The sequence below is a fragment of the Moschus berezovskii genome, chromosome X, assembly GCF_049115385.1.
Source record: "Moschus berezovskii isolate FMDL1 chromosome X, NW_MosBer_1.0, whole genome shotgun sequence".
Lineage (NCBI taxonomy): Eukaryota > Metazoa > Chordata > Mammalia > Artiodactyla > Moschidae > Moschus > Moschus berezovskii.
In genome coordinates, this window is record NC_142488.1 from 49526733 (window position 1) to 49551370 (window position 24638).

General features: G+C 47.7%; 1 protein-coding gene across 1 annotated transcript in view; it reads left to right on the top strand.

The window, feature by feature from the left end:
* Positions 1-9604: 9604 nt before the first annotated feature.
* FGD1 (FYVE, RhoGEF and PH domain containing 1) overlaps positions 9605-24638 on the top strand; it is a 37426-nt gene continuing 22392 nt past the window's right edge. Inside the window, exon 1 of the mRNA XM_055438474.2 lies at positions 9605-10696. Coding sequence (XP_055294449.2) covers positions 10390-10696 — 307 coding nt within the window. The 5' untranslated portion in view covers positions 9605-10389. The remainder of the gene's footprint in view (positions 10697-24638) is intronic.

The window sequence follows — 24638 nt, forward strand, 5'->3', positions numbered from 1 at the left end:
TAAGAGACAGAGACCAAGAAATAGGGCCTGAATGGTAGCAACAGATACTAATAAATGATGATAAAGAAACAAGATTGGGGACAGAGAGATGTATAGATAGATGGAATGTGCAGGGTAGAAAAAGAGGAACTGACAGAAATGAGACTGGAATGTACAGAGAGAGAGAGGGACAGAGACAGAGAGAATGGGATCAGAAAGGCGGTTACATAAAACATGAGGACAGAAAGAGACAGAGATGGTAACAGCCAGGTAGTGACTGGGAGAGTGACTGAGATTAGATAAAGACAGAAATGGAGATGGTATTGAGGAAGAGGAGGAAGAAGTTGGTGAAAGTATAGTTGATTTACAGTGTTGCAGGTGTACAGCAAAGTGATTCAGTTATGTGTACATATATGTGTGTGTGTGTTTTCAGACTTTTTTCCATTATAGGTTATTACAAGATATTGAATTTAGTTCCCTATGCTATACCGTAGGTCCTTGTTGTTTAATTTTAGGAGCTAATATTTTTGAACACTTGTTGTCTGAGGCATAGTTCTACAAACTTTACATGTGTTAGCTCATTTAATGCTCTTGGTAACAATGAAGTAGGTACTGCTGTTTTACAGATGAGGACACAACTAGGATTGGAGTCCAAACAATCTAACACCAGTGACCATGCTCTCAATTTTGTCAGTGACAGAGACAGACAGGGAACTGGAGACAAGATAGCACACAGAGTAAACACACATAGGGACAAAAAGATGGAGGCAAGAGACAGGCACATGAGGAGAGCCACCCGACAAGAGAGATGGTAACAGAGGTAGAAAAGGGGTGATAGCTTAGAGCATCAAAGAGGGAAAAAAGGATAAGAAGACCAACAGAGAGGTATGTGTGTGAGACAGAAACAGAGAATGTAAATGTTAGTTCTAGGGGGAGTTGAGGGGGCAGGGGTGAAGACAGAGATTGGAACAGAAAGGTGAGAATAGAAATAGAGAAAGATAGGTGGGGAACAGAGACAGATGGATGCAGCAATATAAATAGAAAGATGAGGACTGGGAGAGAGCCAGAGGTAAGATAAATAGGTAGAGTGTGATTGAGACAGAGGGGCAGACAGAAAAGAGGCCAATGAGCCAAAGGAAATTTGAAAAAAAAACACAGAAAAGACTGAAATCTTGGAACACAAATTCAGAAACACATGAGTAAGGGTAATGTAGTATTATGTATGTGAGGATGGAGACAGACCAAGAGGAGAACCATAAGTTAAAGGAGAATAAAATGGAAACAAGTCAACCCCCAACAGAGGCAACAGAGAGAAAGTGAGAGCACGAGCAAGAAAGGGAGAGATGGAGAAAGAATAGGAGAGACACGAAAGAGAAACCACCAGAGAGATGTAAATGGAAAGGCAAGCGAGCAGCATAAGACAGATGGGAAACCTCTGAGAAGTGGTGACCGTGATGGTGAACTGGGGTGACAGTAAAAAATAAAAGAGAAATAGAGACACAAGATGAAGTAATTTTGATTCAACAACCATTCACAAGTCTCAGATATATCAGGGCTGGCACTGGACTGTGTGGTACCCAATAGGCTGTGAACTCAGGAAGTCAGGGCCTGGGCCTTTGTTATGCAATAATGTATCCCTCACCCACAATATACTCCCAATCATGTGGAGGGCTGCTGCTTATTAAACATTAGGTACTGGGGACTGTGCATACATTACATGGATTGTGTTATTGAATCCTCACAACTCTGATGTGGTAGATACTATTATCATCCCCAGTTTACAGATGGGGAATCTGAGACTTTGAGTAATGAGTAACTTACCCAGGGTCACACAGAAGAGCTAGGACCAGTTGGTCCCCTACGTGGACCAATGGTGAGAGTATGTCATGAACAAAGGACTAGAATGAACCCTGTTCTATCTGTGCACCCAAGATGCAAAAAATCAAATTCCAGTCTGCCTGACTCCAAGGCCTGCATGTTTGACCACTATGCCACACTACTCCATTGAAGACTCACTCACAGACTAATGGAAGACTGCTGAGCCAAGGTAAGTGTATCCTGACTCCTTACCCTCTGGAGTTCCCTCTATCAAAAAGGATGACCTGGCTACTTCAGAGAGACTGAGAAAAGTCCTGTGAGTGGTAGGAATAAAGCCCTGTGGGAGAACAGAAGCCAGGGAAAAGCAGAGAATACTTCCTGGAGGAGAATGCCTCAAAGAGGCCGAAGAGAGGTTTACATAGTGGTCAATGAAGCTTCAGGGTCCCTTATTTGCACAAGTGTTTTCCAAGGCCCTGCTTAACAATCAGGGAAAAATCAAAGTGTACTGAAGATATGTACTCTTCACTCTATAAAAAAATTGAAATGCCCTGACATCTTACAGTTTGTTTTCCCACATTTGATAATAGTCCTAAAAATGTGCATTATTGTAAAGCTGAAACTTTTCTAAACTATCAATAATAAGAAACAAATTTCTACCAACCATGCTATTAAGACTAATATTTCTAGTTTCTCTACAGAAAATTGATCTTATCTCGTGCTTCAGTGACAAAAGCCATCAGACATTGTTCCAAGACCTTCCTCTTCCCACCACTGACTCTAAACCTCCTAGTATCTGTGTTCATCTTTTGTCTCATTCCTTTCTATTACAATGAAGGGCCTGAGGACCTCTCCTCTCTGAGGCCCAATGCCCCAGATCCCAGCCCCTCCTTTCCCTTCCATTCTTCACTTTCTTTTCTGTGTTCCCATCCTATCCCTCTGTATGATCTCTGGGTCATTCCCAGCAGCAAACAAGCATAGTCTAGTATCTCCCATCTTTTAAAAAAAATCATTCTTAACCCCTCCTACCATCACCTGAACTCTCGGCTCTGTTCCCATTCATAGCCATATTTCTAAAGGGAATTGCCTGCACACCTACCTCCACTTCAGCAGGGTGAAGGGCAGTGTTTTATTCCCTCTGACCTCAGGAAGGGTCCTAAAACAATATACCCTCCCACCAGCACTCTATCCAATTATTCCTGTTTTTTAACTTTATTTATTTTTCATGATAATACATTATAAATTTTAGAATATACGTCTGTACAGTTTGAATAAATTATAGAACAAATACCTATGTACCTGTACCCATCACCTAGCTTCAAAAACAGATCATTTCTGGACTTCCCTGGTGGCTCAGAAGTAAAGAATCCGCCTGCAAATGCAGGAGTCACAGGTTCAATCCCTGGTCCAGGAAGATCCCACATGCTGTTGAGCAACTAAGCCTGTGCATCACAGCTATTGAGCCTGTTCTCTAGAGCCCAGGAACCACAACTACTGAGCCCACATGCTGCAACTACTGAAGCTCACATGCCCTAGAGCATGTGCTCTGCAACAAGAGAAGCCACCACAATGAGAATCCTGCATACTGCAACGAAGAGTAGCCCCCACTCACCACAACTAGAGAAAATCCGGAACAGCAACAAAGACCCAGCACAGCCAAAAATAAATCCATTTCAAAAAATCATTTCTGAATGACAAAACCCACCGTGTAGCCCTCCCCAATCACATCTCCTTCCCCTCCCTGAGACAACCACTGTCATTTTTTATGCCTTGCTTTTCTGTGTGGTTTTACAACATATGACTGCATCCATATATTGTATAATTTTGCATGTTGTTCAAATTTATAGAAACATATTCTTCCATAACTTTTTGGAATCAGTATTAGGTTTCCTGAGTTTCATCCATGTTGATACATGTGGCTGGAGTTCATTCATTTCATTTTGGTATTCCATTGTATAAACATATCTTAATGTATTAATCTAAATAAGCAGGGTGACAATATACAGACTTGACGTACTCCTTTTCCTATTTGGAACCAGTCTGTTGTTCCATGTCCAGTTCTAACTGTTGCTTCCTGACCTGCATACAGGTCTCTCAAGAGGCAGGTCAGGTGGTCTGGTATTCCCATCTCTTTAAGAATTTTCCATAGTTTATTGTGATCCACACAGTCAAAGGTTTTGGCATAGTCAATAAAGCAGAAATAGATGTTTTTCTGGAACTCTCTTGCTTTTTCCATGATCCAGCGGATGTTGGCAATTTGATCTCTGGTTCCTCTGCCTTTTCTAAAACCAGCGTGAACATCTGGAAGTTCACGGTTCACGTATTGCTGAAGCCTGGCTTGGAGAATTTTGAGCATGACTTTACTAGCGTGTGAAATGAGTGCAATTGTGCAGTAGTTTGAGCATTCTTTGGCATTGCCTTTCTTTGGGATTGGAATGAAAACTGACCTTTTCCAGTCCTGTGGCCACTGCTGAGTTTTTCAAATTTGCTGGCATACTGAGTGGAGCACTTTCACAGCATCATCTTTCAGGATTTAAAATAACTCAGCAGATTTGTTCCAAATAGGAAAAGGAGTCCATCAAGGCTGTCTATTGTCACCATGCTTATTTAACTTATATGCAGAGTACATCATAAGAAACACTGGGCTGGAAGAAGCACAAGCTGGAATCAAGATTGCTGGGAGAAATATCAATAACCTCAGATATGCAGATGACATCACCCTTATGGCAGAAAGTGAAGAGAAACTAAAAAGCCTCTTGATGAAAGGGAAAGAGGAGAGTGAAAAGTTTGGCTTAAAGCTCAACATTCAGAAAACTAAGATCATGGCATCTGGTCCCATCACTTCATGGGAAATAGATGGGGAAACAGTGGAAACAGTGTCAGGCTTTATTTTTGGGGGGCTCCAAAATCACTGCAGATGCTGATTGCAGCCATGAAATTAAAAGACGCTTACTCCTTGGAAGGAAAGTTATGACCAACCTAGATAGCATATTGAAAAGCAGAGACATTACTTTGCCAACAAAGGTCCGTCTAGTCAAGGCTATTGTTTTTCCTGTGGTCATGTATGGATGTGAGAGTTGGACTGTGAAGAAAGCTGAGTGCTGAAGAATTGATGCTTTTGAACTGTGGTGTTGGAGAAGACTCTTGAGAGTCCCTTGGACTGTAAGGAGGTCCAACCAGCCCATCCTAAAGGAGATCAGTCCTGAATGTTCGTTGGAAGGACTGATGCTAAAGCTGAAACTCCAATACTTTGGCCACCTCATGCGAAGAGTTGACTCACTGGAGAAGACTCTGATGCTGGGAGGGATTGGGGGCAGGAGGAGAAGGGGACGACAAAGGATGAGATGGCTGGATGGCATCACTGACTCTATGGACATGAGTTTGAATGAACTCCGGGAGTTGGTAATGGACAGGGAGGCCTGGCATGATGCGATTCATGGGGTCGCAAAGAGTCGGACACGACTGAATGACTGAACTGAACTGATGCTGTTGTTTCTGTTTCATGTCAGACAGGCTTTGGTGAACACTTGTAGTGTCTCCCAGTACTCACGTACAAGGATTTCTCTAGGGGCGAAATTCTCAAACTTTCTGGTCTCTTCATTTACATTCTTAAAAATTATTGCATACCCCAAAGAGCTTTGATGTATTGGCTTATAGCAATTGATACATGCTGTATTAGAAATTAAAACTGAGAAAACGTAAATATATTAATTTTAAATAAGCCCATTACGTTTAACAAAACTAACATATTTATGAAAAATAACTATATTTTCCAAACCAAAAAGAATTTAGTGGGAAGAGTGGCATTGTTTTACATTTTTGCAAATCTCTTTACTGTATGGCTTAATAGAAGACAGCTGGACTCTCATATCTGCTTCTGCATTCAATCTGTTATGATATCACATTCACATGTTAGCCTCTGGAAAACTCCATGCTTGAGAGAATGAGAGTAAAGAAGTAAATAACATCTTTCCAGACTTATGGTTTTGGCCCCCAACTCCCCATCCCTTCCCTCGGGTTCCCCAGACCACACTATGGGAACTACTGCTCTGGGATAGACACCTAAAAGTGCTAGTCCTAGAGTTTGTGCATCATTCAGCTTTATTAGAAAATGCCCAACATTTTCTAGAGTGATTGTATCAGTTTACACTCCCACCAATGGTGTATCCATTCTTTATCCATTCTGGTTTTCCTAACCCCAGTTATGTCCCTATCTCTTTACCTGTTTTCAGTCTCTTTGGCACCTCCTACTTCATTGAACCACTAAAGTTTAAATTCCTCAGCGCTTGGTCATGGGCCCTCTTCCTTTCTCTTTGCTCTGTCCCAGACTGACTTCTTTCATGGTTATTAATGCTATCTCTATACTGCCAACTCTCATTTATATCTGAAACCATACTTCTCCTCTGTACACTATATACCACTATCTGCCTGACTTCTTCATTTGGCTATCTCAAAGGCATGCAAAACTGAACTCTTGATCATCCCCTGAAAACCTGTTCCTCTTTCCATCTTCCTCATCTCAATGAATGACCTGGCTTCACATCACTAGATCCCTGAGAGGAATCCTTGATTCTTCCCTTTCCCTCCCACCCCCAAGCTACCACACCAAGCCCTTTCAATTCTAAGTATCTTTCAAATCTAGCTACCTCTCTTCATCTCACAGTCTACCACCTTAGTCACACTCACCATCATCTCTGATTGCAGTAGACTCCTAATCTTGTCTATTTCCAATTCAATTCACAGCAGCCAAAGTAATCTTTTTAAATATTAACTATGCCATGTAAACCCCAAGCTTAAAACCCTTCAATGTAGTGTATTTCAGCATTTGTGGGGTGTGAAGTATCTACAAAAGAGATACTATTTCATCACGATTATAAATGATACAAACTGAAAAAAAGTTTCATGAGACATGCTTACCCTTCCTTCATGATCCTATAATACATTCTGTTATTTTCTATTCTTTTATCAAATTATTTCAATGCCTTCTTCAATTTGACCCACATATAAAAGCACTGCTTCAGTACCTTTTTATTACTCACAGAATAAGGTCTGTTCTTCTAACCATTGCCTATAAAGCTCAACATAAGCTGGTTTCTGCCAGCCTACTTCTTCAACCTCACATCCCATCTTCTTGCCCTCAGCTCTCTATGCTCCAGCCACACTGGCCTTCCTATATTTCCTGAGTATATCATTTCCCTTTCTTCCCAGGGCCTTCTTACTTGCTGTGGCCTCTGTCTAGGACACTTTTGCCTCCACTCTTCATAAGCTAACTCCCACTTCACTCAGCTTAAATATCAGTATCTGCCTGACTCTCAGGCTAAATTGCCCCCATATTCTCTTTCCTATTACCCTGTCCTGGCTCTTTATAGCCTTATCATAATTTGTAATTTTGTGTGTTTGTAAATTGTAATTATGTATTTGTTTACTTCAAGTCCTCTCCAGTACCAGACTGAAATTCTGAGGGCCAAGTTTGTTCACCACGATCTTGTTCATATCTGTCTTATTCATCACTACATAAATAGTGCCTCACAGAGTGCCTGGCCCTAAGTGTGTGCCCAAAAGGCATGCATCAAATGAGCAGAGATCTGAAGAACAGATGAAATGGAATTGGGGAGATGTGGAGAAAATTTCTTGCAGATGCAAAAGCATATGCAAAGCCTTCAAAGCTAGTCTGACTAAGGAGCAGTCTAAGAATTTCAGCTTTGACTCAAGCATGGAGTCTAGAAAGGCTGGTGGGAGTCAAATCATGAAGGGTCCAGTTTAATTTTTCCTGTTGAGGAAGGCAGCTTTCCTTTTGAGCCAGTAGGGACTCACTGCTGCTGCTGCTAAGTCACTTCAGTCGTGTCCGACTCTGTGTGACCCCATAGACGGAAGCCCACCAGGCTCCCCGGTCCCTGGGATTCTCCAGGCCAGAACACTGGAGTGGGTTGCCATTTCCTTCTCCAATGTGTGAAAGTGAAAATTGAAAGTGAAGTAGCTCAGTCGTGTCCAACCCTTAGCGACCCCACGGACTGCAGCCTACCAGGCTCCTCTATCCATGGGATTTTCTAGGCAAGAGTACTGGAGTGGCGGGTTCTAAACATGAGAGTAATATGATTTGGTTTACCTTTTCAAAAGTCACATTGCCTACAGTGAAGAGACTAGATGCCAGGGAACAAGAATACAAGCTATGACAGTATTCAGGTTAGAAATAGTGCTGGCCTAGATTAGAGTAGTGGCAGCAGAAATGAAGAGACTACATAAATTTGGGAGATATTCAGGAGATAAAAATGACAGGACTTGGTGATTGCATTGGGAGTGGAGGAGAGAAAAGAGTCAGGGTATAGCTCAGGTTTCTGTCTTAACTAGAGTCATTCACTAAGGTAAGGTACAAAGATGAACAAAAAGGCTGCAGGGAGGATGCCTAAGTTGGAGAGAAGCTGAAGCTTTAGGTGTCTCCAGGGTATTCAGGTAGAGCTGTTTATTAACCTATTGAATGCATAGGTCAGAAGATATATATGAACTTGAGGTATTAATTTTGGGGACATCAGCAAATAAATGATAGTTGAAACTGTAGGAATGAATGTAATAATTGTAGGAAAGAGCAGAGAGAGAAGAGAGCTCAGGGCAAACTCTAAAGAGCACCAGCTTTAAGAGTTGGACAAAGAGACTGGAAAGTAAAAAGGAGTTACTAAGGAAGTAGGAGAAAACAAGAGTGTGGTGTCACAGAGGTGGTTTAAAGAGAAGGGAATGTTCAGTAGTGCCAAATGCTACCAAGAAGTCAAGTAGGAAAAAAAAAAGGATAACCTCTGAAAAGATTCTATTGGATTTAATGACATGGGCCATGGTAGACCTTCATAAGAGAGCAGTATCAGGCAAATAGAGGCAGATTAGAGTGGGTTTTAAAATAAGTGGGAAGTGGGAAAATTAAGACAGTTAAGTGCAGGTCACTCTTTTGAGACATTTATAGAGAGAAGAGAGGGAGGTGATTGGAGAGGAAGATGTTTTGGTAATTGTTTTTAGAAGGAAGAGACCTGAGTGTTTAAATGCTAATAGGAAGGAGCAAAGGACAGACTCTGTAGGTTTGGTAGCAAGAAGTCCAGAACTTCCTTTTTTGCTGACTTCTGTTTACTTTATGAAGTAGGAGGTGGGGTCATCTGCTGAGGGTAAGGGATTAGATGAAGAAAGGGGATTGAGGAGAAGGGAGGTTAGAAATGGCTGTTGTGGAGCATGGGAGAGGGGGCTGTCGGGAAGGCATAGAAGGGTTGTGGATCAGAACGGAAGGCCTGGTAGAAGCTGGGAACCAAGAGTTTATAGTGGCACAAATTTATGAGGTTGAACAGTTTTCTCCCGCAGTATTGAGTTGCCTGGGTACAGGCATAGAAAAGACGGACAGTTGGGCTGATTCAAGGTTGGGCTGTTGCCAGGCAGATGCGACAATCCTGGGAATTGAGGGTATTGGTCAAAGGTGGCAAAATGACCACGAGGTCTGATCTGAGCTGAGTGAAGAGTATGAAAGGCAAGTCCCCTATGAGCCAAGCTCTAGAGAAACTCTGGAACATTTGGAAAGGTTGATAGAAAATAGACTGAGGATGAGCAGAGAGAGACAGACCTGAGATGGGACAGAAAGGCAGATTTGGGAAGGTTGAGCCCATTGACTTGCCTATGCTGGACCAGGGGGTGATGCGGCCGGCAGGCTGAGGCGGAATTTTTAAGGAGGAGGGCCTAGAGGGCGGTCTTTGCGAGAATAGAGGCCGGCCCTAGTTAGGGGGCGTGGCCAGGCGCAAATCCTGAGCGAGGGGGCGGGACCCGGGCAACTGGGTCCCAGTGCCGCTGTGGCTGTGGCTGCTTCAGCGACGACTCCCGCCTCTTCCACCCCCCTTCTCCAGGCTCCTTCCCGCCCGCCACCGCGGAGACCCAGGCCGAGGCTGGGGAAGACGGTGGAGCTGGGCCTAGACTGTTCCCCTGCCCCCGCTGCTGGTCATCGTCTGGAGGCATTGGCTGAGGGAGAGCCCCGCAGCCCGAGCGCGCGGCACACAGGCGCGCCCCCCGCCACCGCCATCCTCTCCTCCCTCCCTCCCCTTCCCTCTCCTTTCCTCCCCTCCGCCCCCTAGCCTCCGCTGCGGCGGGAGGAAGAACCCTTTCCGACCAGCCAGGAGAGCCTAGATCGATTCCCATTTGGGGAGAGAGAAGAGACCCTGAACTCGGAACAGACCGGCCGCTCGCCCCTGGGCCACGGAAGTGGCTCACTGCTCGCGAGAGAGCCCACGCCGAGCGCAACCCCCCGACCCTCACTCAGCCGCTGCCGCATAGACAGCGCTCCCCAGCGGGCCCCCGGCCCCGCCGAACCCACTCCCTGCGCGGGGCCGGGGCCGGCGATGCCTGGCACCGCCGCGGCGGTGGCCGCGGCTACTGCTGGTACTGCCGCCGCTGCCACGGCTGCTGGCCCGGTCCCGGGCTGGGGGCTTGAGTCTCTGCAGTGGGGCTGAGCCCGCAGCCCCGCCCCCCGAGCCTGAGGCCGCTGCTCCGCCGGGCGCCGGGCCTCCTCCGCCCGTGCCTCCGCCCCAGGAGCTGGAGCCAAGCGGGGAGCCCGGGCCCCGCGCCCAGGCCCGGACCATGCACGGCCACCGAGCCCCGGGGGGCGCCGGGCCTTCAGAGCCCGAACACCCAACCGCGAACTCCCCCGGCGCCGCGTCACCGGCCTATGCTAACTCGGACCCTGGAGCCTCGGAACCCGGACTGCCGGTGCCCAGGGGCTCAAGCTCGGCTCTCGGCAGCCTCTTGGATCCCCAGTTTGCCGGACCCTCGGACACCAGCCTGGGCGTCGCTCCAGGCCCCCGGGTCTTGCCCTGCGGCCCCAGTCCACAGCACCACCGGGCCCTACGCTTCTCCTACCACCTGGAGGGCTCGCAGCCCCGGCCTGGTGAGTGATTGAGAGAGAATGGGAGCCCCAGCCGTGGGCCTGGGAGCGGGTTCTTGTTCTCAGGGCCGGCTCGCTTACCACAACCCTTCGACTCTTCTCAACCTCCAACCCCTTCCCTCGCTGCTCGGCCTTCTAATTCTTTCAACCCCAGTCCCACCCCCACCCTCAACTCCCGCCTCCTCTCTGTCCGATGTGCCCTCTCAACCATTCGGACCCCCTTCTCTTCTGTCTGCTGAGGCTAATGGGAGAGGGAGCACTCTAAGAAAAAGGGGTAGGATTGCAAGGCAGTAAGGGGGATTTGGTTGGAGGAACTGGGGCTTGTTTGGGGGAATGGGAAAAAAGAAGTCTCCCATTTGCCAAGCACCTACGTTGTGCCAGGCACCGGTCTGGGTGCTTTCCGTTCCTTTCCGTTCCGTCGCTCAGTTGTGTCCGACTCTTTGCGACCCCGTGGACTGTAGCCTACCAGGCTTCTCCGTCCATGGGATTCTCCACGCAAGAATTACATGGGTTTTTATTTCATCTTCAGGAGCTTCCTGTGAAGTAGATATCATTAGCCCCATTTTGTAGGTGAGGGAACTGAGGCTCAGAGAAGTTAAGTAACCTGTCCAAGGTCACACAGCTAGTATGGAGACAGGATTCCAAAACAGATCTGTTTGAGTCCAAAGTCTATGGTCTTTCTGCTTCCCCAAACTGAGCTTGGAGACCATGAAAGTAATGCCAAGCCTTCTGCTTATGTGATTTTCTCCTGTACTATTCAGCAGCTCTGGAGTATGAGTGGAAAAAAAAAGAGGGATGGTGGATTGATCCAAGGTTGGGGTTTTGCCAGTGTGTGTGGCAGGAGGACAAGGGAAGGAGGGAGTGAAAGGTGCTGATGAGAGAGAAAGGTGGTCTTAAGAGGTGGGCCCTGGAGATCAAGTTGGAGGGGAGGGCTGGAGGTGGTGATAGGTAGGGAGATAGCAGAAAGGTGGTGATGGTTGGAGGGGGCGGTGCAAAAGTCAGTTGTAGCAGAGCTGGAGAGGTGCAGGACTACAAGGTTGGTTGTGAGAAGCCAGGACGCTTGAAATTGGATTTGCAGAGTGAAGCGGCTCTAGGTCAGGCTGGGACAACTGACCACTGCCTGGAGAGGCCTTCGTGCTGCAAAGACCTGAGTGTCTGAGGAGTCCAGCAGGGCCTCCTCTATCTGGGAACATTGCATGTGGACCTGAGCCCAGGAGCCATGGAGGAAGAACAGTGCCTTCCACTCGGCAACGATGAAGGAGCCGTTGAGCCTCTGGGACCTCCCAGGGTCCACATCCCAGGCTCCTCAGATTTAGGGGACTGTGGACCAGCACCAGGTAGCATTAGCAAAGCATAAGAGTATGAGCAACATGTGTCCCTTGCTGCTCTTGTGACCTTCAGCTAGTCGTGGAACCTCAGGGGCTCCCTCCAAATGGGCTGGAGATAAATCAGCTAACAATAGGCCTTTAACACCCTGCCTGCATGTTGCTCCTGCTGACTTTCCAAACTCCCCTTGACAGACACTGTGTGGAGCAGGTTACTCACCCACTTTATTGCAGCACCTTCTTTCAGATCCCTAAACATGCCACAAGCACTCCCACCTCAGGGCTTTTGCATCTGCTTTTCCCTCTGCCTGGCAGCTCTTCCCCCAGCTCTCCACCTGGCTTGTTTCTTAACCTTCAGGTCTCAGCTCAAATGTCACCTCCTCTGAGAGACCTTCCCTGATCACTTTAGGTAGGGGCCCTTGTGGGTGTCCATCGAAGTTGCCAGTGCACTTCCATCCTTGCGCTTAGTACATATGCAGTTATCTTATTCTATGTGTCTACTTATTTATTGCCTGTCTTCCTCAACTAGAATGTGAGCTCCATGAGGGCAAGGGGACTGTATCTGTTTTGTTCATCATTGGATCCCCAGCAACTGGCATAGTGGCTAGCATACAATAGATGCTTAATAAATCCTTGTTGAACAAATGCCTAAACAGATACAAAGGGGCCACATAGTAGACCTCAGTAACCATTTTTCTAAGAGAAGGACAACTGAACTCTTGCCCTCCAGATACTCTTGGTATGGGAGTCAGTAGCTGGGCAGCATCTGGGCCCCTGGTCTCTGGCCTCGGATCAATACACAGCAGTGATTCTTCCCACTCCGCCAGTCCTTCCAAATTACAATCACAATACCCATCATGAATCACTCCCCTCCTCCCCCTAAAAAGCAGCACAAATTTCCTACACTTTTTTCCCAATGAAGTCCCTGCCTTAGTAGTTTAGTTCAGTTCAGTTGCTCAGTTGTGTCTGACTCTTGCGACCCCATGGATTGCAGCATGCCAGGCTTCCCTGTTCATCACCAACTCCTGGAGCTTGCTCAAACTCATGTCCATCGAGTATGTGATGCCATCCACCCATCTCATCCTCTCATCCCCTTCTCCTCCTGCCTTCAGTCTTTCCCAGCATCAGGTTCTTTTCTAATGAGTCAGTTCTTCACATTAGATAGCCAAAGTATTGAAGCTTCAGCATCAGTCCTTCCAATTAATATTCAGGACTGATTTCTTTTAGGACTGACAAACAGTATTAAAAGGCCTTAGTCATTGGTGGGTGTCTTTTTCTATTTTTTCACTTCAAGATGAGAAGTGGGAATAAGAAAGGTGTCAGGGAAGGACCTGACCTCTCATTCAACCATTCCTCACTCACTCACTGTAGGACCCTGGGTGGAGTCACTTCCCTTCTTTGAGCCTCAAATTTCTTCATGTAGAGAATGCCATGAGGAGTCTATGAGATAGCAGTTGCAAAGCCTGCAGAATGAAATAAAATTTTTTTTTAAAAAAAGTAAAACATTCTGAAGTGGAGGCGGAGGAATTACTCAGGCCCTGGCAAGACAAGCACTGAGCCATGTGATTCACAGCAGCATGGGGCGTGAGAGCCTGCCTCCCCCACTGCCTGGACAACCCAGGGGTAGGCACAAGTGACTTGCTTCTTTCTCTACAGGTCGCCTATAATTGGCCCAAAGAGGGCAGGGTTGGTGATTGGGTGTGTGGGTGTCTGTGTGTGTGTGTGTGTCTCTGTGTGTGTGTGTCTCTGTGTGTGTGTGTGTGTGTGGTGATTTGGTGTGTGTGTGTGTGTGTGTGTGTGTGTGTGTGTGTGTGTGTGTATGAGAAAGAGAGAGTCTTAAGTTTCAATTAAAGGGTTGAAACATTTTTAGTCTATATGTTAAGATTTCTGTGTGCCTCCTGGCTTCCTCCCTCAGACTGCTGAAGCCTTTATAGAATCACCATCCTTAGGAGCCAGCAGTCCATCCTCGTGGTGTATGTGGGGTGGCGGGTACTTTTAAAAATAATATATTAATATCTTATCCATGGGAAAGCTTTGAATTGCTTCAAAATGCTTTGTCTTTTAGTTACCCTGATTCCTATCCAGGGGTTGGATGATTGTTTTTATGCCCATTTCCCAGGTTAATAAAATGTGAGGCCATATTGGGTTACTGAGATAACTCAACCTCTCTGAGATACAAAAGAGTGCTTTGAAAGAGTCAGAAAGGAGTTCCCAGGTATAGGTTTGTTCATAGAGATTTGGGAAGAACCCTACCCTCTTCCTCAGCTTTGGGAATATCTTCTTAGATGCTGGTTGGGAGATAGCTTGGGACTTGACCTTAGCTCAGTTGAAAGAGTTGCAAAGCGTTAAAGCCTTGTGTTTAAGTGGGTAGTGGAAGGACTGAGTTGAGGGAGGCAGCAAGAGGGGCTGGCTTCTCCTGATTTGGAGCCTAGGGCATCATCTGACATGCTAAGAGTTAGAATTGGAGCTGGAAAGGTCCCTTGTCACCATCTGGTCCTGGGTTTTCTAAACTAGATGAAAATCAGAATCCCTTGTTGGCTTGAAAAAAGTAAATGTGATTCCCAGACTCTACCTCAGAGCTCCAGAATCTTGGGGTTGCAACCCAGGAATCAATTGTGAAAACTCCTCAGGTGATTCTGATATATAGCCTAGAATGGGCCATTCTTGAGCTAGGACCATGGAGACTCTGAGCGACAGTTTAGCTGTGATCCTACAGTGAGTCAGTATCATTAGGATACCACATCAGCCTCTACTCTGACATTGTTTTCCCAGGGCCCTCTTTTGGCTGCCTCACCATAACTTCCAACCCTGAAGGGAGGCATGGGATCTAAGCTAAAGGGAATGAGTCAACCTCTCACCCATATAAGCACAGACACTGGGAGCCTCAGTTTACCCTTTATGCCCAGCTCTTGTGAATGGCTGCCATTTGGCCATTCAAGTTGGAAGGAAGTTACAGTTCTGGGACTCTGGGGCAGAGAAAACCTTGGTATCAGCAGCATCCAGCACAAGGCCTGGCCCAAAGGAAGGGCTCTAGAAGGGTGTCGGCAAGGTTTTCAGAGCTAGGAGGAACATGGAGGCAGTTCAAGTAGGAAGTTCAGTATGAACAAAGGCACTGAGACATGAGGCATCCTGGGACAGGGGCTGACACTGGGAGAAGCAGAAAGATAAGACTGGTGAAGGAACTTTATCCTGAGGGCAAAGGGGAATTTTGACAGGGAATGATGTGCTCAGATATGGGTGTTTGAGAATTCCCCATGGCTGTATGTGGAGAGTGGATGGTAGGGGCACAAGAGTGGGGTCGGAGATAGGCAGGTAGGGATTGCAGTCATCCAAGCAAGAGGTTATGGTGGTTTGGATTAGAGAAATGGCAGGTGTGGAAGGTAAGATCTGAGAGGTATTTCAGCGCTAACATGGACAGATCTTGGATGTAGAGGCTGAGGAAGAGAGAAAAGTCCAGGATGCTTCTGAGTTGTTTTCTGAAATCAGCTACAGTGACCTGGTGGATAGTGGTGGGGCCACCTACTTTCAAGAGAAGGAGCGGGTTTGAGGGAAGATACTGAGGTACATTTGAAACCTGTTGCACTTGAGAGTCCTGGAGGGACACCTGGGCAGATGTGGCCAACAGTCATTTGGATGTAGGGTTGGAAAGCTCTGAAGAGAGGTCTAGGCCAGAGATGTTTGGACGTTTTTCCACTGCCAGTGAGTACCACCAACCACACAGCAGCTCATGGGGAGAGTGTACATGGTTCTGGGGGCCAGTCCCATCCTTGAAGAATAGATAGTGAGGTCAGCAGAGTCACCTTCAGGTGGATCATTCATTACTTGCCCAAAATTTGCCTTAGAAATGCCATTTGGGATGGGGGGAGGAGCAGTTTTCAAAGTATATTTGCATAAAGCTGAGACCCATTTCACATATACCCAGGGTATTAGCTGTTGCAAAGAACGAAGAGAGTACTCCTGAAAAGCAAACCAAACATTAGTAAATTCCTGTGACTCCCTCCATGTTTTCACTGCTGAGGGCATCCTGAGAGGCCGTAGAGGAAGGTTACTCATAGAAAGGAGAAGAGAGGACTCCTGAAAGGAGGGGGCGGTGGGCTCTGCTGGTGATTTTTGGAGAGCAGCAGTTTGAGATTCCAGAGGAGTGTCTGAGAAAGGACCCAGATTTGGTTCCTGGTAACCTGGGACCTCCCAAACAAATACAACAAAGGTAGCTACAAAAAGGACTAAAAGAATTGAAGTCTCCAATTGCAGATGGTTGGCGCCCCCATTCCTCCACCCTTTCAGGTTCCTCTGCCTCTAGGGGATGGCCTGACTGGGGCTACTTGGTCCTTCAAGGGTGAGTGGTAGCTAACAGTGCCCCAGACAGATGCCAGCCATGGCTTTCTGGAGGCCAGTTAGCTAAATGCCTTAGGCAGATGTGGAGCTGGCCAGACGCTGTCTGGGTGTGGCTAGGACCTGTCTGGAAAGACTACAGGAAGTGTAGTCTCCTGATGCCCAGCCCAGAAGAGTTAACTGCCCTCAACTGTAGAGAGCAGTCTTCCTTGGAGCAGTGAATCCAGCCTCTCCAGGGTTCCTTGGACCTGAAAGGCATGACATCTCCAAAAGGTACCTCAACACAGAAGACTGGAGACAAGGATGAGGCTAGCAGCAGAAGGAACTCAGAACTCCTGATTCACTGTGCCCTCAGGCTTCCCTTCCCACCACAATGCCTTCATTTCCCCATTTGTAACATCGAGGACCTGTTCATCACATTTGTCTGGTATATAATAGGGCATCAGTAAGTTCTTGGTGAGCAGATAAGGCAGAGTGAAAGAGAGGAGGGAGGAGGACATTTCTTTATTTAACAAATGTTTATTGAGTACCTACTTTTTGCTTGGCCCTCTGAGTTGCTGGCTGGGCAACAAGGCAGGCTCAGTCCCTGTCCTTGTGGAGCTCCTTTCTAGCAGGGAAGACATGACAGGTAATTCCAAGCACAGATGCTGCAGGAACAGATGAGGAGGGGGCAGGCAGTTAAAAGAGGGGACACTTGAGCTGAGATCTGAAGGATAAATAGGAGTCCAGAGGTAAGGAGAAGCAGAAAAGCTGTTCAGGCCCACGAGAATGACATGTGCGAAAGCCCCAGGCAGGGGAGAGCACTTTCGAGGAACAGACAAGAGGCCTTTGTGCCTAGAGGGTGGGGGTGGGGAAGTATTCTCTAGCTGGGCCTTACTTGTCCCTGCACTCCGGAGTTTTGGAGTTCACTCCAGAGGCAAGGGGAGCCCATCACCAGGCTGCAAAAATTGAAGGGGATTGTGTTTTCACAAGCTGATTGTGGTGTGGAGAATACCTTGTAGAGGACCCTGAGGATGGGAGGGAAACCAGTTAGGAGGCTGGACTGGGAAAAATAGCCTATGGATTCCTGCCCTCCAAAGAAGTTGAGTCTACAGGACTTGGGGTCTGACTGGACTCAAGTGAGCTGAAGGAGCTTGAGGAGTCTCGAAGAAAGCCAAACCTCTGGCTTAGGGAGCTGGGTGGCTGGAGGTGCAGTTCCTAGGGTGGGGAAGCAGGGTCTGGGGTAGAGCTGGGGTTTTGAATGCCCTGAGTGTGAGGAGCCTGGAAAAGGGGCATCTGTGTGGCAGTGCCCAGTCAGTGTCAACTGTATCCATCTGGGCCCCAGACTAAGGATGGGAGGGTGAGGGGCACAGGTGTGTGGCTGAGGCCCAGAGAGGGAACTGAAGGCTTTTCCCATTGCTGTTGCTGGCAGCTTTCAGCCCTCAGCGGCACTTCCGCTGAGAAGGGGTTAAGTCAGGGAGGGAGGGCTCCTGGATAAAGCGGGAAGGGCGGGACTGGCAGCACGGCCCCAAGAAGCTCAAGCTGGCTTAGAAGCTCTTCTGCCTGGGCCTTCTAGGTCCCTGCCACCTCCCACGCTGCTGCTTTCAACTTCACCTTCACCTTCACCTTCCCTGCTCCCCCTTCTGCATCTTCCCTGCTCGCCTAGACTGGGCCTCCCTGCCTAATGCGTTCCAGGTGTAGCTACGGCCCCCTCCCCCACCAGGGACACAGGGGAGGGGGGCAGGGAAGGTGCTGGGCTCTTTCACACTGCATCTCTTCGGGACTTCAGGACTTTGAGTCTCCAGACAGCTTCTGTCTCCGGAGAACTCCTTTCTCCCATGTCCCTGGCAGGGGCAGACGGTGGTGAGAGCCCCCACCCCCACCCCGCACCCAGCTCTGCCACTTTCTACTTTCTTGTGATCCTGAGCAAATCACCTCACCCCTCTGAGCCTCGGTTTTCTCATCTACAAAATGGAGTTAGCATCCTCACCTCCTAGGGTTGTTAGGATTAAATGCCACAAGCAGAGCACATTGTAGCCATGTTCAACAAGTGGCCCTGGTCTGCCCTTTTTGTCCCCTTTGCCTTTCTGGGCCTGCATCACTCAGTGTCACTGTCTCTCTTCTGACTCGCTCCACCCTTTTTTTCCTGACTCCCTCTCTAGCTGTCCAAATTTCTGGTTCTCTGTAGTTTTCCTGTCTTTGTCCCCGTCTTTCTCTGTCTTTTTCCCCTCATGATTTCTCTTGTGTCCCCAGATCTCAATTTTGACCAGGCCTCAGGAAGTGGGGAGGGGGAATGGGTAAGTGTTGGGGACTTTGGGGTCACACACAGCAGGGGTCAGAAGGGCCATTCCCCAGTGGCTTTGTCCTCAAGGGGAGGGAAATCCCAGCCAGCGTGGCAGCCCCAGCACTGGGTAATTACTGCCCCCAGTGCTCCCAGCTGCAGCTCCACTCCCTTCCCTTCCTGTCCTCTTAAGTCCCCAGCCCCTCCCTGGGGGTGGAGCTACCACTCCCAGCCGTCTCTGGCCTCAGGTCCAGAGACGGCTGGGAGGAGGTGGTTAGGCCCTCACAGTAATCAAGAAACTGGAAGAGGGATAGGCTGTCTGTGCTCCCTTGTGGCTGTGGTGTGTGTGTCTGTGTGTATGTATATGCACATGAAGTCTCATGTGCCTGGCTGCCTAACTTTTGGTCTCCATGGGTCTGTTTTATGTATATCTTAATGTTCTTGTTATTATGTATTTCCACGAGTATGTTATTATATATCCATGTGTGTCTGTGTGTGTCTCTAGGTCTGTATATGTTAAGTGTTCCTGTATTCCTGTTTTGTGTCACCTTGGCTCTGTCTGAGCCCTTGGGCCTTTTCCAGTTGTTTCTGTATGTGGGTCTCTCTGTATGTAGACTGTGTGTATGTGTTTCTGTGCTAGTGCCTATCTCTGCATGGCCCCTATGGGTCTGTATCTTGGCGGCAGTGGTTGGTGGAGAAGGAGAATGCCTGCTTGTCTTTTGGCCTTTTCAGCCCCTTCCTTCTATTCTTTCCTATTCTTACAAACCCAAGACTCTGTTCACTGTGCCCTTCAAACACATGCTTTACCGCCCCATCCCTAGTATCCACACCTTTGCTCAGTTTTCTTCCCTTGCCTGAAGGACTGTGCCCAGTCCATCTATATGTGAAAAAACACTTCCTGGACGACTGAACTCAAAACCCATTTCCTTTAGAAAGTTCTCTTCCCTCCCCCTCTCCTCAATGTGATTTCTTTCCCAATCCAGCAGACCTTGAGTGAGGCTGTGCTCTGTGACTCTGGACACAAACACACTTGGGATCCAATCTCAGTTCAACCACTTCCTCAGGCAAGTTATTTTGTTTCTATGTGCCTCAGTTTCCTCATCTGTAAAATGGAGCTAATAGCATACAGAGTTGTTAGGAGGGTGCCATATAGGAAACAATACCTGGAGCAGCGTAGGAGCTCAACAAACAGTTGAATCCTCATACCTTATATCCTCCACAAAAAAGTAAGCACCTTGAGTTCCAGAGAGTTCTAAAAGTTCTTGAAATCTCCTGCTTTTTTCACCAGGCATCCTAAACAGGGCAGAAGACAAGACAGAACAAAAGGCAGATTCCAGTTCAGGGAACTGCTGACAAGTATTGCATGAGCCAGCTCTCTGAAACTGCTCAGGTCCCTAGGAGACTGGGCCCTTCCAGAGGGTGGAGGAGAGACTCCAAAGCTGCTGCCCCAGGGCCATAGCATGTCAGATAGAGCAGGAGGTAAATGGCAGATATGGAAGGGGCCTTAAGGAGCATCCAACTCAGATGTTGCAAAGTGGTGGCCCACAAGTTGAATCTGACTCACAAATTTCATTTGACCTACTCAGTGTTTTTAAAATTAGGGGATTTCACACAAAAGTCTGGATTTCTGATTTTCTTGAAATATTGGAAGACCTGAAAATGCAGGGGCCCTGTTACTGCAAGGTGACAATTAGATAAAGGGGAGAAGCTGCTGTCCCTGCTTTAAGTGAGGCGTGTGCTCTCTAGTTTACCCCCACCCTCACCGTCCTCTATTGTTGTCCCATTTTACAGAAAGGGTCTCACTTTACACAAGGGTCCACACTTTACAGAAATGTTTTTCACTTTACAAAAGGAACCTCATTTTACAAAAGAGTTCCTCCATTTTACAGAACAGTCTTGCATTTTATCAGATTCCATTTACAGATGTCATCCATTTCACAAAAAGGTCTTTATGGAATGCTCCTCACTTTACAGAATGTCGCTCCACTTTGAGGAAACCTTCTACACATTGCAGAAATGGAATATTGCAAAAAAATTGCAGAAATTTTTTTCCCTTTTTATCAAAGAGACCTCCATTTTACAGAATGTTTCGCCAGTTTTCAAAAGGGAACACTCTAGGAAGCTCCTTACTTGCTAGAGTGGCTCCCACTTTCCTAAAATGCCTTCACTCTGCAGAAGATGCCTCTATTTTTCTGCAGAGTCCTTATGTTCACAAGACCAGTCCACTTCAAGGAAGGACTCTGAGCTAGCCACAGGCAGGGTTCCTATAGACAGCTCCCGCTGCACTTCTCATACTTGACAGAGCTTTGTGTTGAAACTTTCAGAGAGAACATCTGCCAGGCCAAACAAGTATCGCTGCAAAAGTAGAGCAGTGCAGCTAGGCTGGACCTCACATTCAAGGGGCTGGTGGAAAGAGGTGGGGCAGGTACCCCACCTTTATTCTCTGCTTTTTTCTCAAGCTGAGGGGTTCCCCTTCCCCACCCCCACCCCCACCCCCAGAGCTGGCTTCCCAAAGGACACTTTCTTATTTGCTGTTCTTTTCCACTCCCTCTTCTTTCCCTACCCCACCCCACCCCCAGGAATTCAGCTGTCTCAGGGGCCTATCTCACACCCTGGAGAGGCAGGGATCTGGGGGTTGCTGAGAGAAGCATGCACTGGGGGTCAGGAGGCCTAAGTGCCAGGGCTGGCTTCTGCCCACAGTAGCATCTCACCAGTTCCTCACAATGAGAAGCACACACATACTCTCCCCATTTTGCAGATGGGGAAATTGGGGTCCAGAGTTGTGAAGCAATCCCCCAGGTCACCAGGGAGTTAATGGCTGAGTTCCAGTCTGCGGCCCTATTAGCTGTCTTGAGATTAAGCCAAGGCTACAGCTGGGAGCAGGGAGAGGGGTTGCTGCTGGCCAGGAAAGGGGAGAACTGGGAGCTGAAATTCCCGGAAAGAGGTAAGAGTCCAGTTTGAGTGGAAAAGTCCTTGTCCTCAAACTCAGCTATGGGGTAGACCTGCTCTGCCAGTAAGCCCAGAAGCACATGCTCAGGGCACCTGCCAATCAGTGCCGTGAAGCTATCAGAAACAATTTCTGGAATGATTTTGCTATTTTAGTACCAATAAGTCGTCATGAGAAAATTCCAAACTCTGTTATACTTCTTGAAATTTATGATTGCATTTGGTTTCTATATTTTAATTGAATTTGAATGGAGGATGGGGTACCATTGTCTTTTCTCTGCCATTCTGTCTCTAGTAGAAATCCCGCCCTGATCTGAGGAACTGTCAGAGAGTGGGGTTGGATTCTGTGTTTGCACATGTTTCTCGGTGTGTTGATAGCTTTGTGTTAGGTTGCAGCCTGTGGCCCGTGGGTTTATATATCTGTGTGCATAGTTTTGTTTCTTTGTGGATGTGCAGTTCTATTGGCTTTCAAGTTCAAGCCACATTGCTGGGGGGCTGGGGGCACTATGTGCTTTCCCTTCTTTGTCTCATGGACTCCTCAAAACCAGGGGCCTGCGATTGTTATCCTATTTTCCACACAAGGAAACTGAGGCTCAGATAGATGGAGAGGCTTGCCCAGGGTCACATAGTAAGTGAGGGTGTTAGAATTTAACTGAGGTCTGTGTTACTCCTGAGCCAGATATTCCTAGTGAAGGCTTCACAACATCTTAATCCATGCAGTTTGGTCAGCAAGTGTGATCAAGCCACCCTTTGGAATAGTCAAGTACCACAGGTTTTCAATTGCTGACTTTTTTCTTACTAAATAAGACCAGGTTCAAGGTTATACCTGAAATAATGTCACTATCATGAGCATTCAGGCACCCACTGCAGGGAAATTGGGTAGAACCCACAGCTTGCCTGGTGCCACCTCAGAGGCCTGGCTCCACCTCATTTATTAGAATCCCTTCTTGACTAGGGCTTTTGGAATTCACCCCAAAAAAGTAGATTTGAATTTCAAATGTACAACAAAAAAATTTTAGTATAGCATAATACATTTTGGGGTTTCCCTGGTGGCTCAGTGGTAAATAACCCACCTGCCAGTGCAGGAGACGCAAGTTCTATCCCTGGGTTGGGAAGATCCCCTGGAGAAGGAAATGAGAACCCACTCCAATATTCTTGCCTGGAAAACCCCATGGACAGAGGACCCTGGTGGGCTGCAGTCCATGGTGGTCACTAAAAAGTCAGACTAGGCTTAGTGAATAAAACAATAAACAACAGCAACAAATACATTTTTAGTTTAAGTATGCATGACATATGCTTATACTAAGAAATTATTCATTGCTTATCTGAAAGTCAGATGTAACTAAGCATCCTGTATTTTATCTGGCCATCCTGTCCCTGGCCTCTCCCTCCCTTGAGCTTCCCCAGTCCCGACAGGCTGACCCCCTTGCACTTCCTGAGCCGCACTTAGCTTTTCCTGAATGAGAGTCTCTTGTCTTTGAGATTGGGAGCTTCCTGAGGGTCAGGATCAAGATTGCCCTTCGACCTGCTGAGGGCCTGTTGGAGGGTTTGCCCCACCCCACAGCAGAGCGGGGTCTGCACCTAGGCATGCTGGGGTGCCCAGGGTGTGGTTCCCGTTAGCAGCAAGAGATGTCTGAATATAGGTATGTGTGCACACCCTGTGCTGCACATGTTGCATGTGGACCTGTGAGCAGCTCTGTGGTTCTCACTGGGTCTTTGCAGTTTTCCTCACTGCGCCCCCACTCAGACCAGGGACCAAACCTGTGCCCCCTGCAGTGGAAGCCTTTGGTCAAGTGACTTTCTATGGGGAGGTGCCCTTTGTGGCCTCTGTTCCAGTGGGTACTGGGGGCTCTGGTAAACCCAGTGGTCAAGGGACAGTGCTGGTGGAAGACCTTGTCAGGTGTGTGGGTGTGGGTGCAAGTGTGAGAGAGAATATTGTGGATTATCAACCATAAAAAATGGACTGGAGGGTTTCCCTGGCAGTCCAGTGGTCAAGACTCCACTTCCACTGCAAGGGGCGCAGGTGTTTGTGTTTATCTTTAAATTAATTTAGTTTTCATTGGAGGATAATTGCTTTACAATATTGTGTTGGTTTCTGCTACACATCAACATGAATCAGTCATGGGTATATATATATATGTCCCTTTCCTCTTAAACCTCCCTGCCACCTCCCACCCCATCCCACCCTTGGTTGTCACAGAGCACCGGGTTGAGTTTGCTGCTGCTGCTGCTAAGTCACCTCAGTCGTGTCCGACTCTGTGTGACCCCATAGACGGAAGCCCACCAGGCTCCCCCGTCCCTGGGATTCTCCAGGCAAGAACACTGGAGTGGGTTGCCATTTCCTTCTCCAATGTGTGAAAGTGAAAAGTGAAAGAAAGTCGCTCAGTCGTGTCTGACCCTTAGCGACTCCACGGACTGCAGCCTACCAGGCTCCTCCATCCATGGGATTTTCTAGGCAAGAGTACTGGAGTGGTTTGCCATTGCCTTCTCCGGAGTTTGCTGCATCATACAGCAAATTCCCACTGGTTATCTGTTTTACATATGGTAATGCATATGTTTCAGTGCTACTCTCTCAATAAAGGGGTGCAGGTCTGAACCCTGGTCAGGGAACTAAGATCCCATATGTCAAGCAGCTTGGCCCCCAAAAAATTTAATTTAAAAAATGGACTGGAGAAAATCAATGCAGGACTTAAGGGGATGGGGATGGGATGGGGCAGTGGGAAGAGCTCTGGTATCTAGGGCAGGGGAAGACCTCCCCTGGGAGCTCCCTGAAGCAGACATATAATTTTCACCTTCTCCAGCACCTAGCCTACTGGGCTCAGAAGTATTTGGGGTACTAAACTAAGCCAAGGGAATCCAGAGAGTTCAGCATGGTCGTGAGGGGCCATAGAGAACTAGCCGGGAAGCTTCTATTTTCCCCATGGGCAATGGGGAGTTCATGGCAGGTTCTTGGGCAGATAAGTGGTATGACTTGAGCTGGAGGTCCGTTAGCCACTTAGAGGGAGCGACACATGGAGCCATGGAGGACACTAAGGGGAAACATAGGAGGAGACAGGAAAATGTAAGCAGAGGAACATGGAGG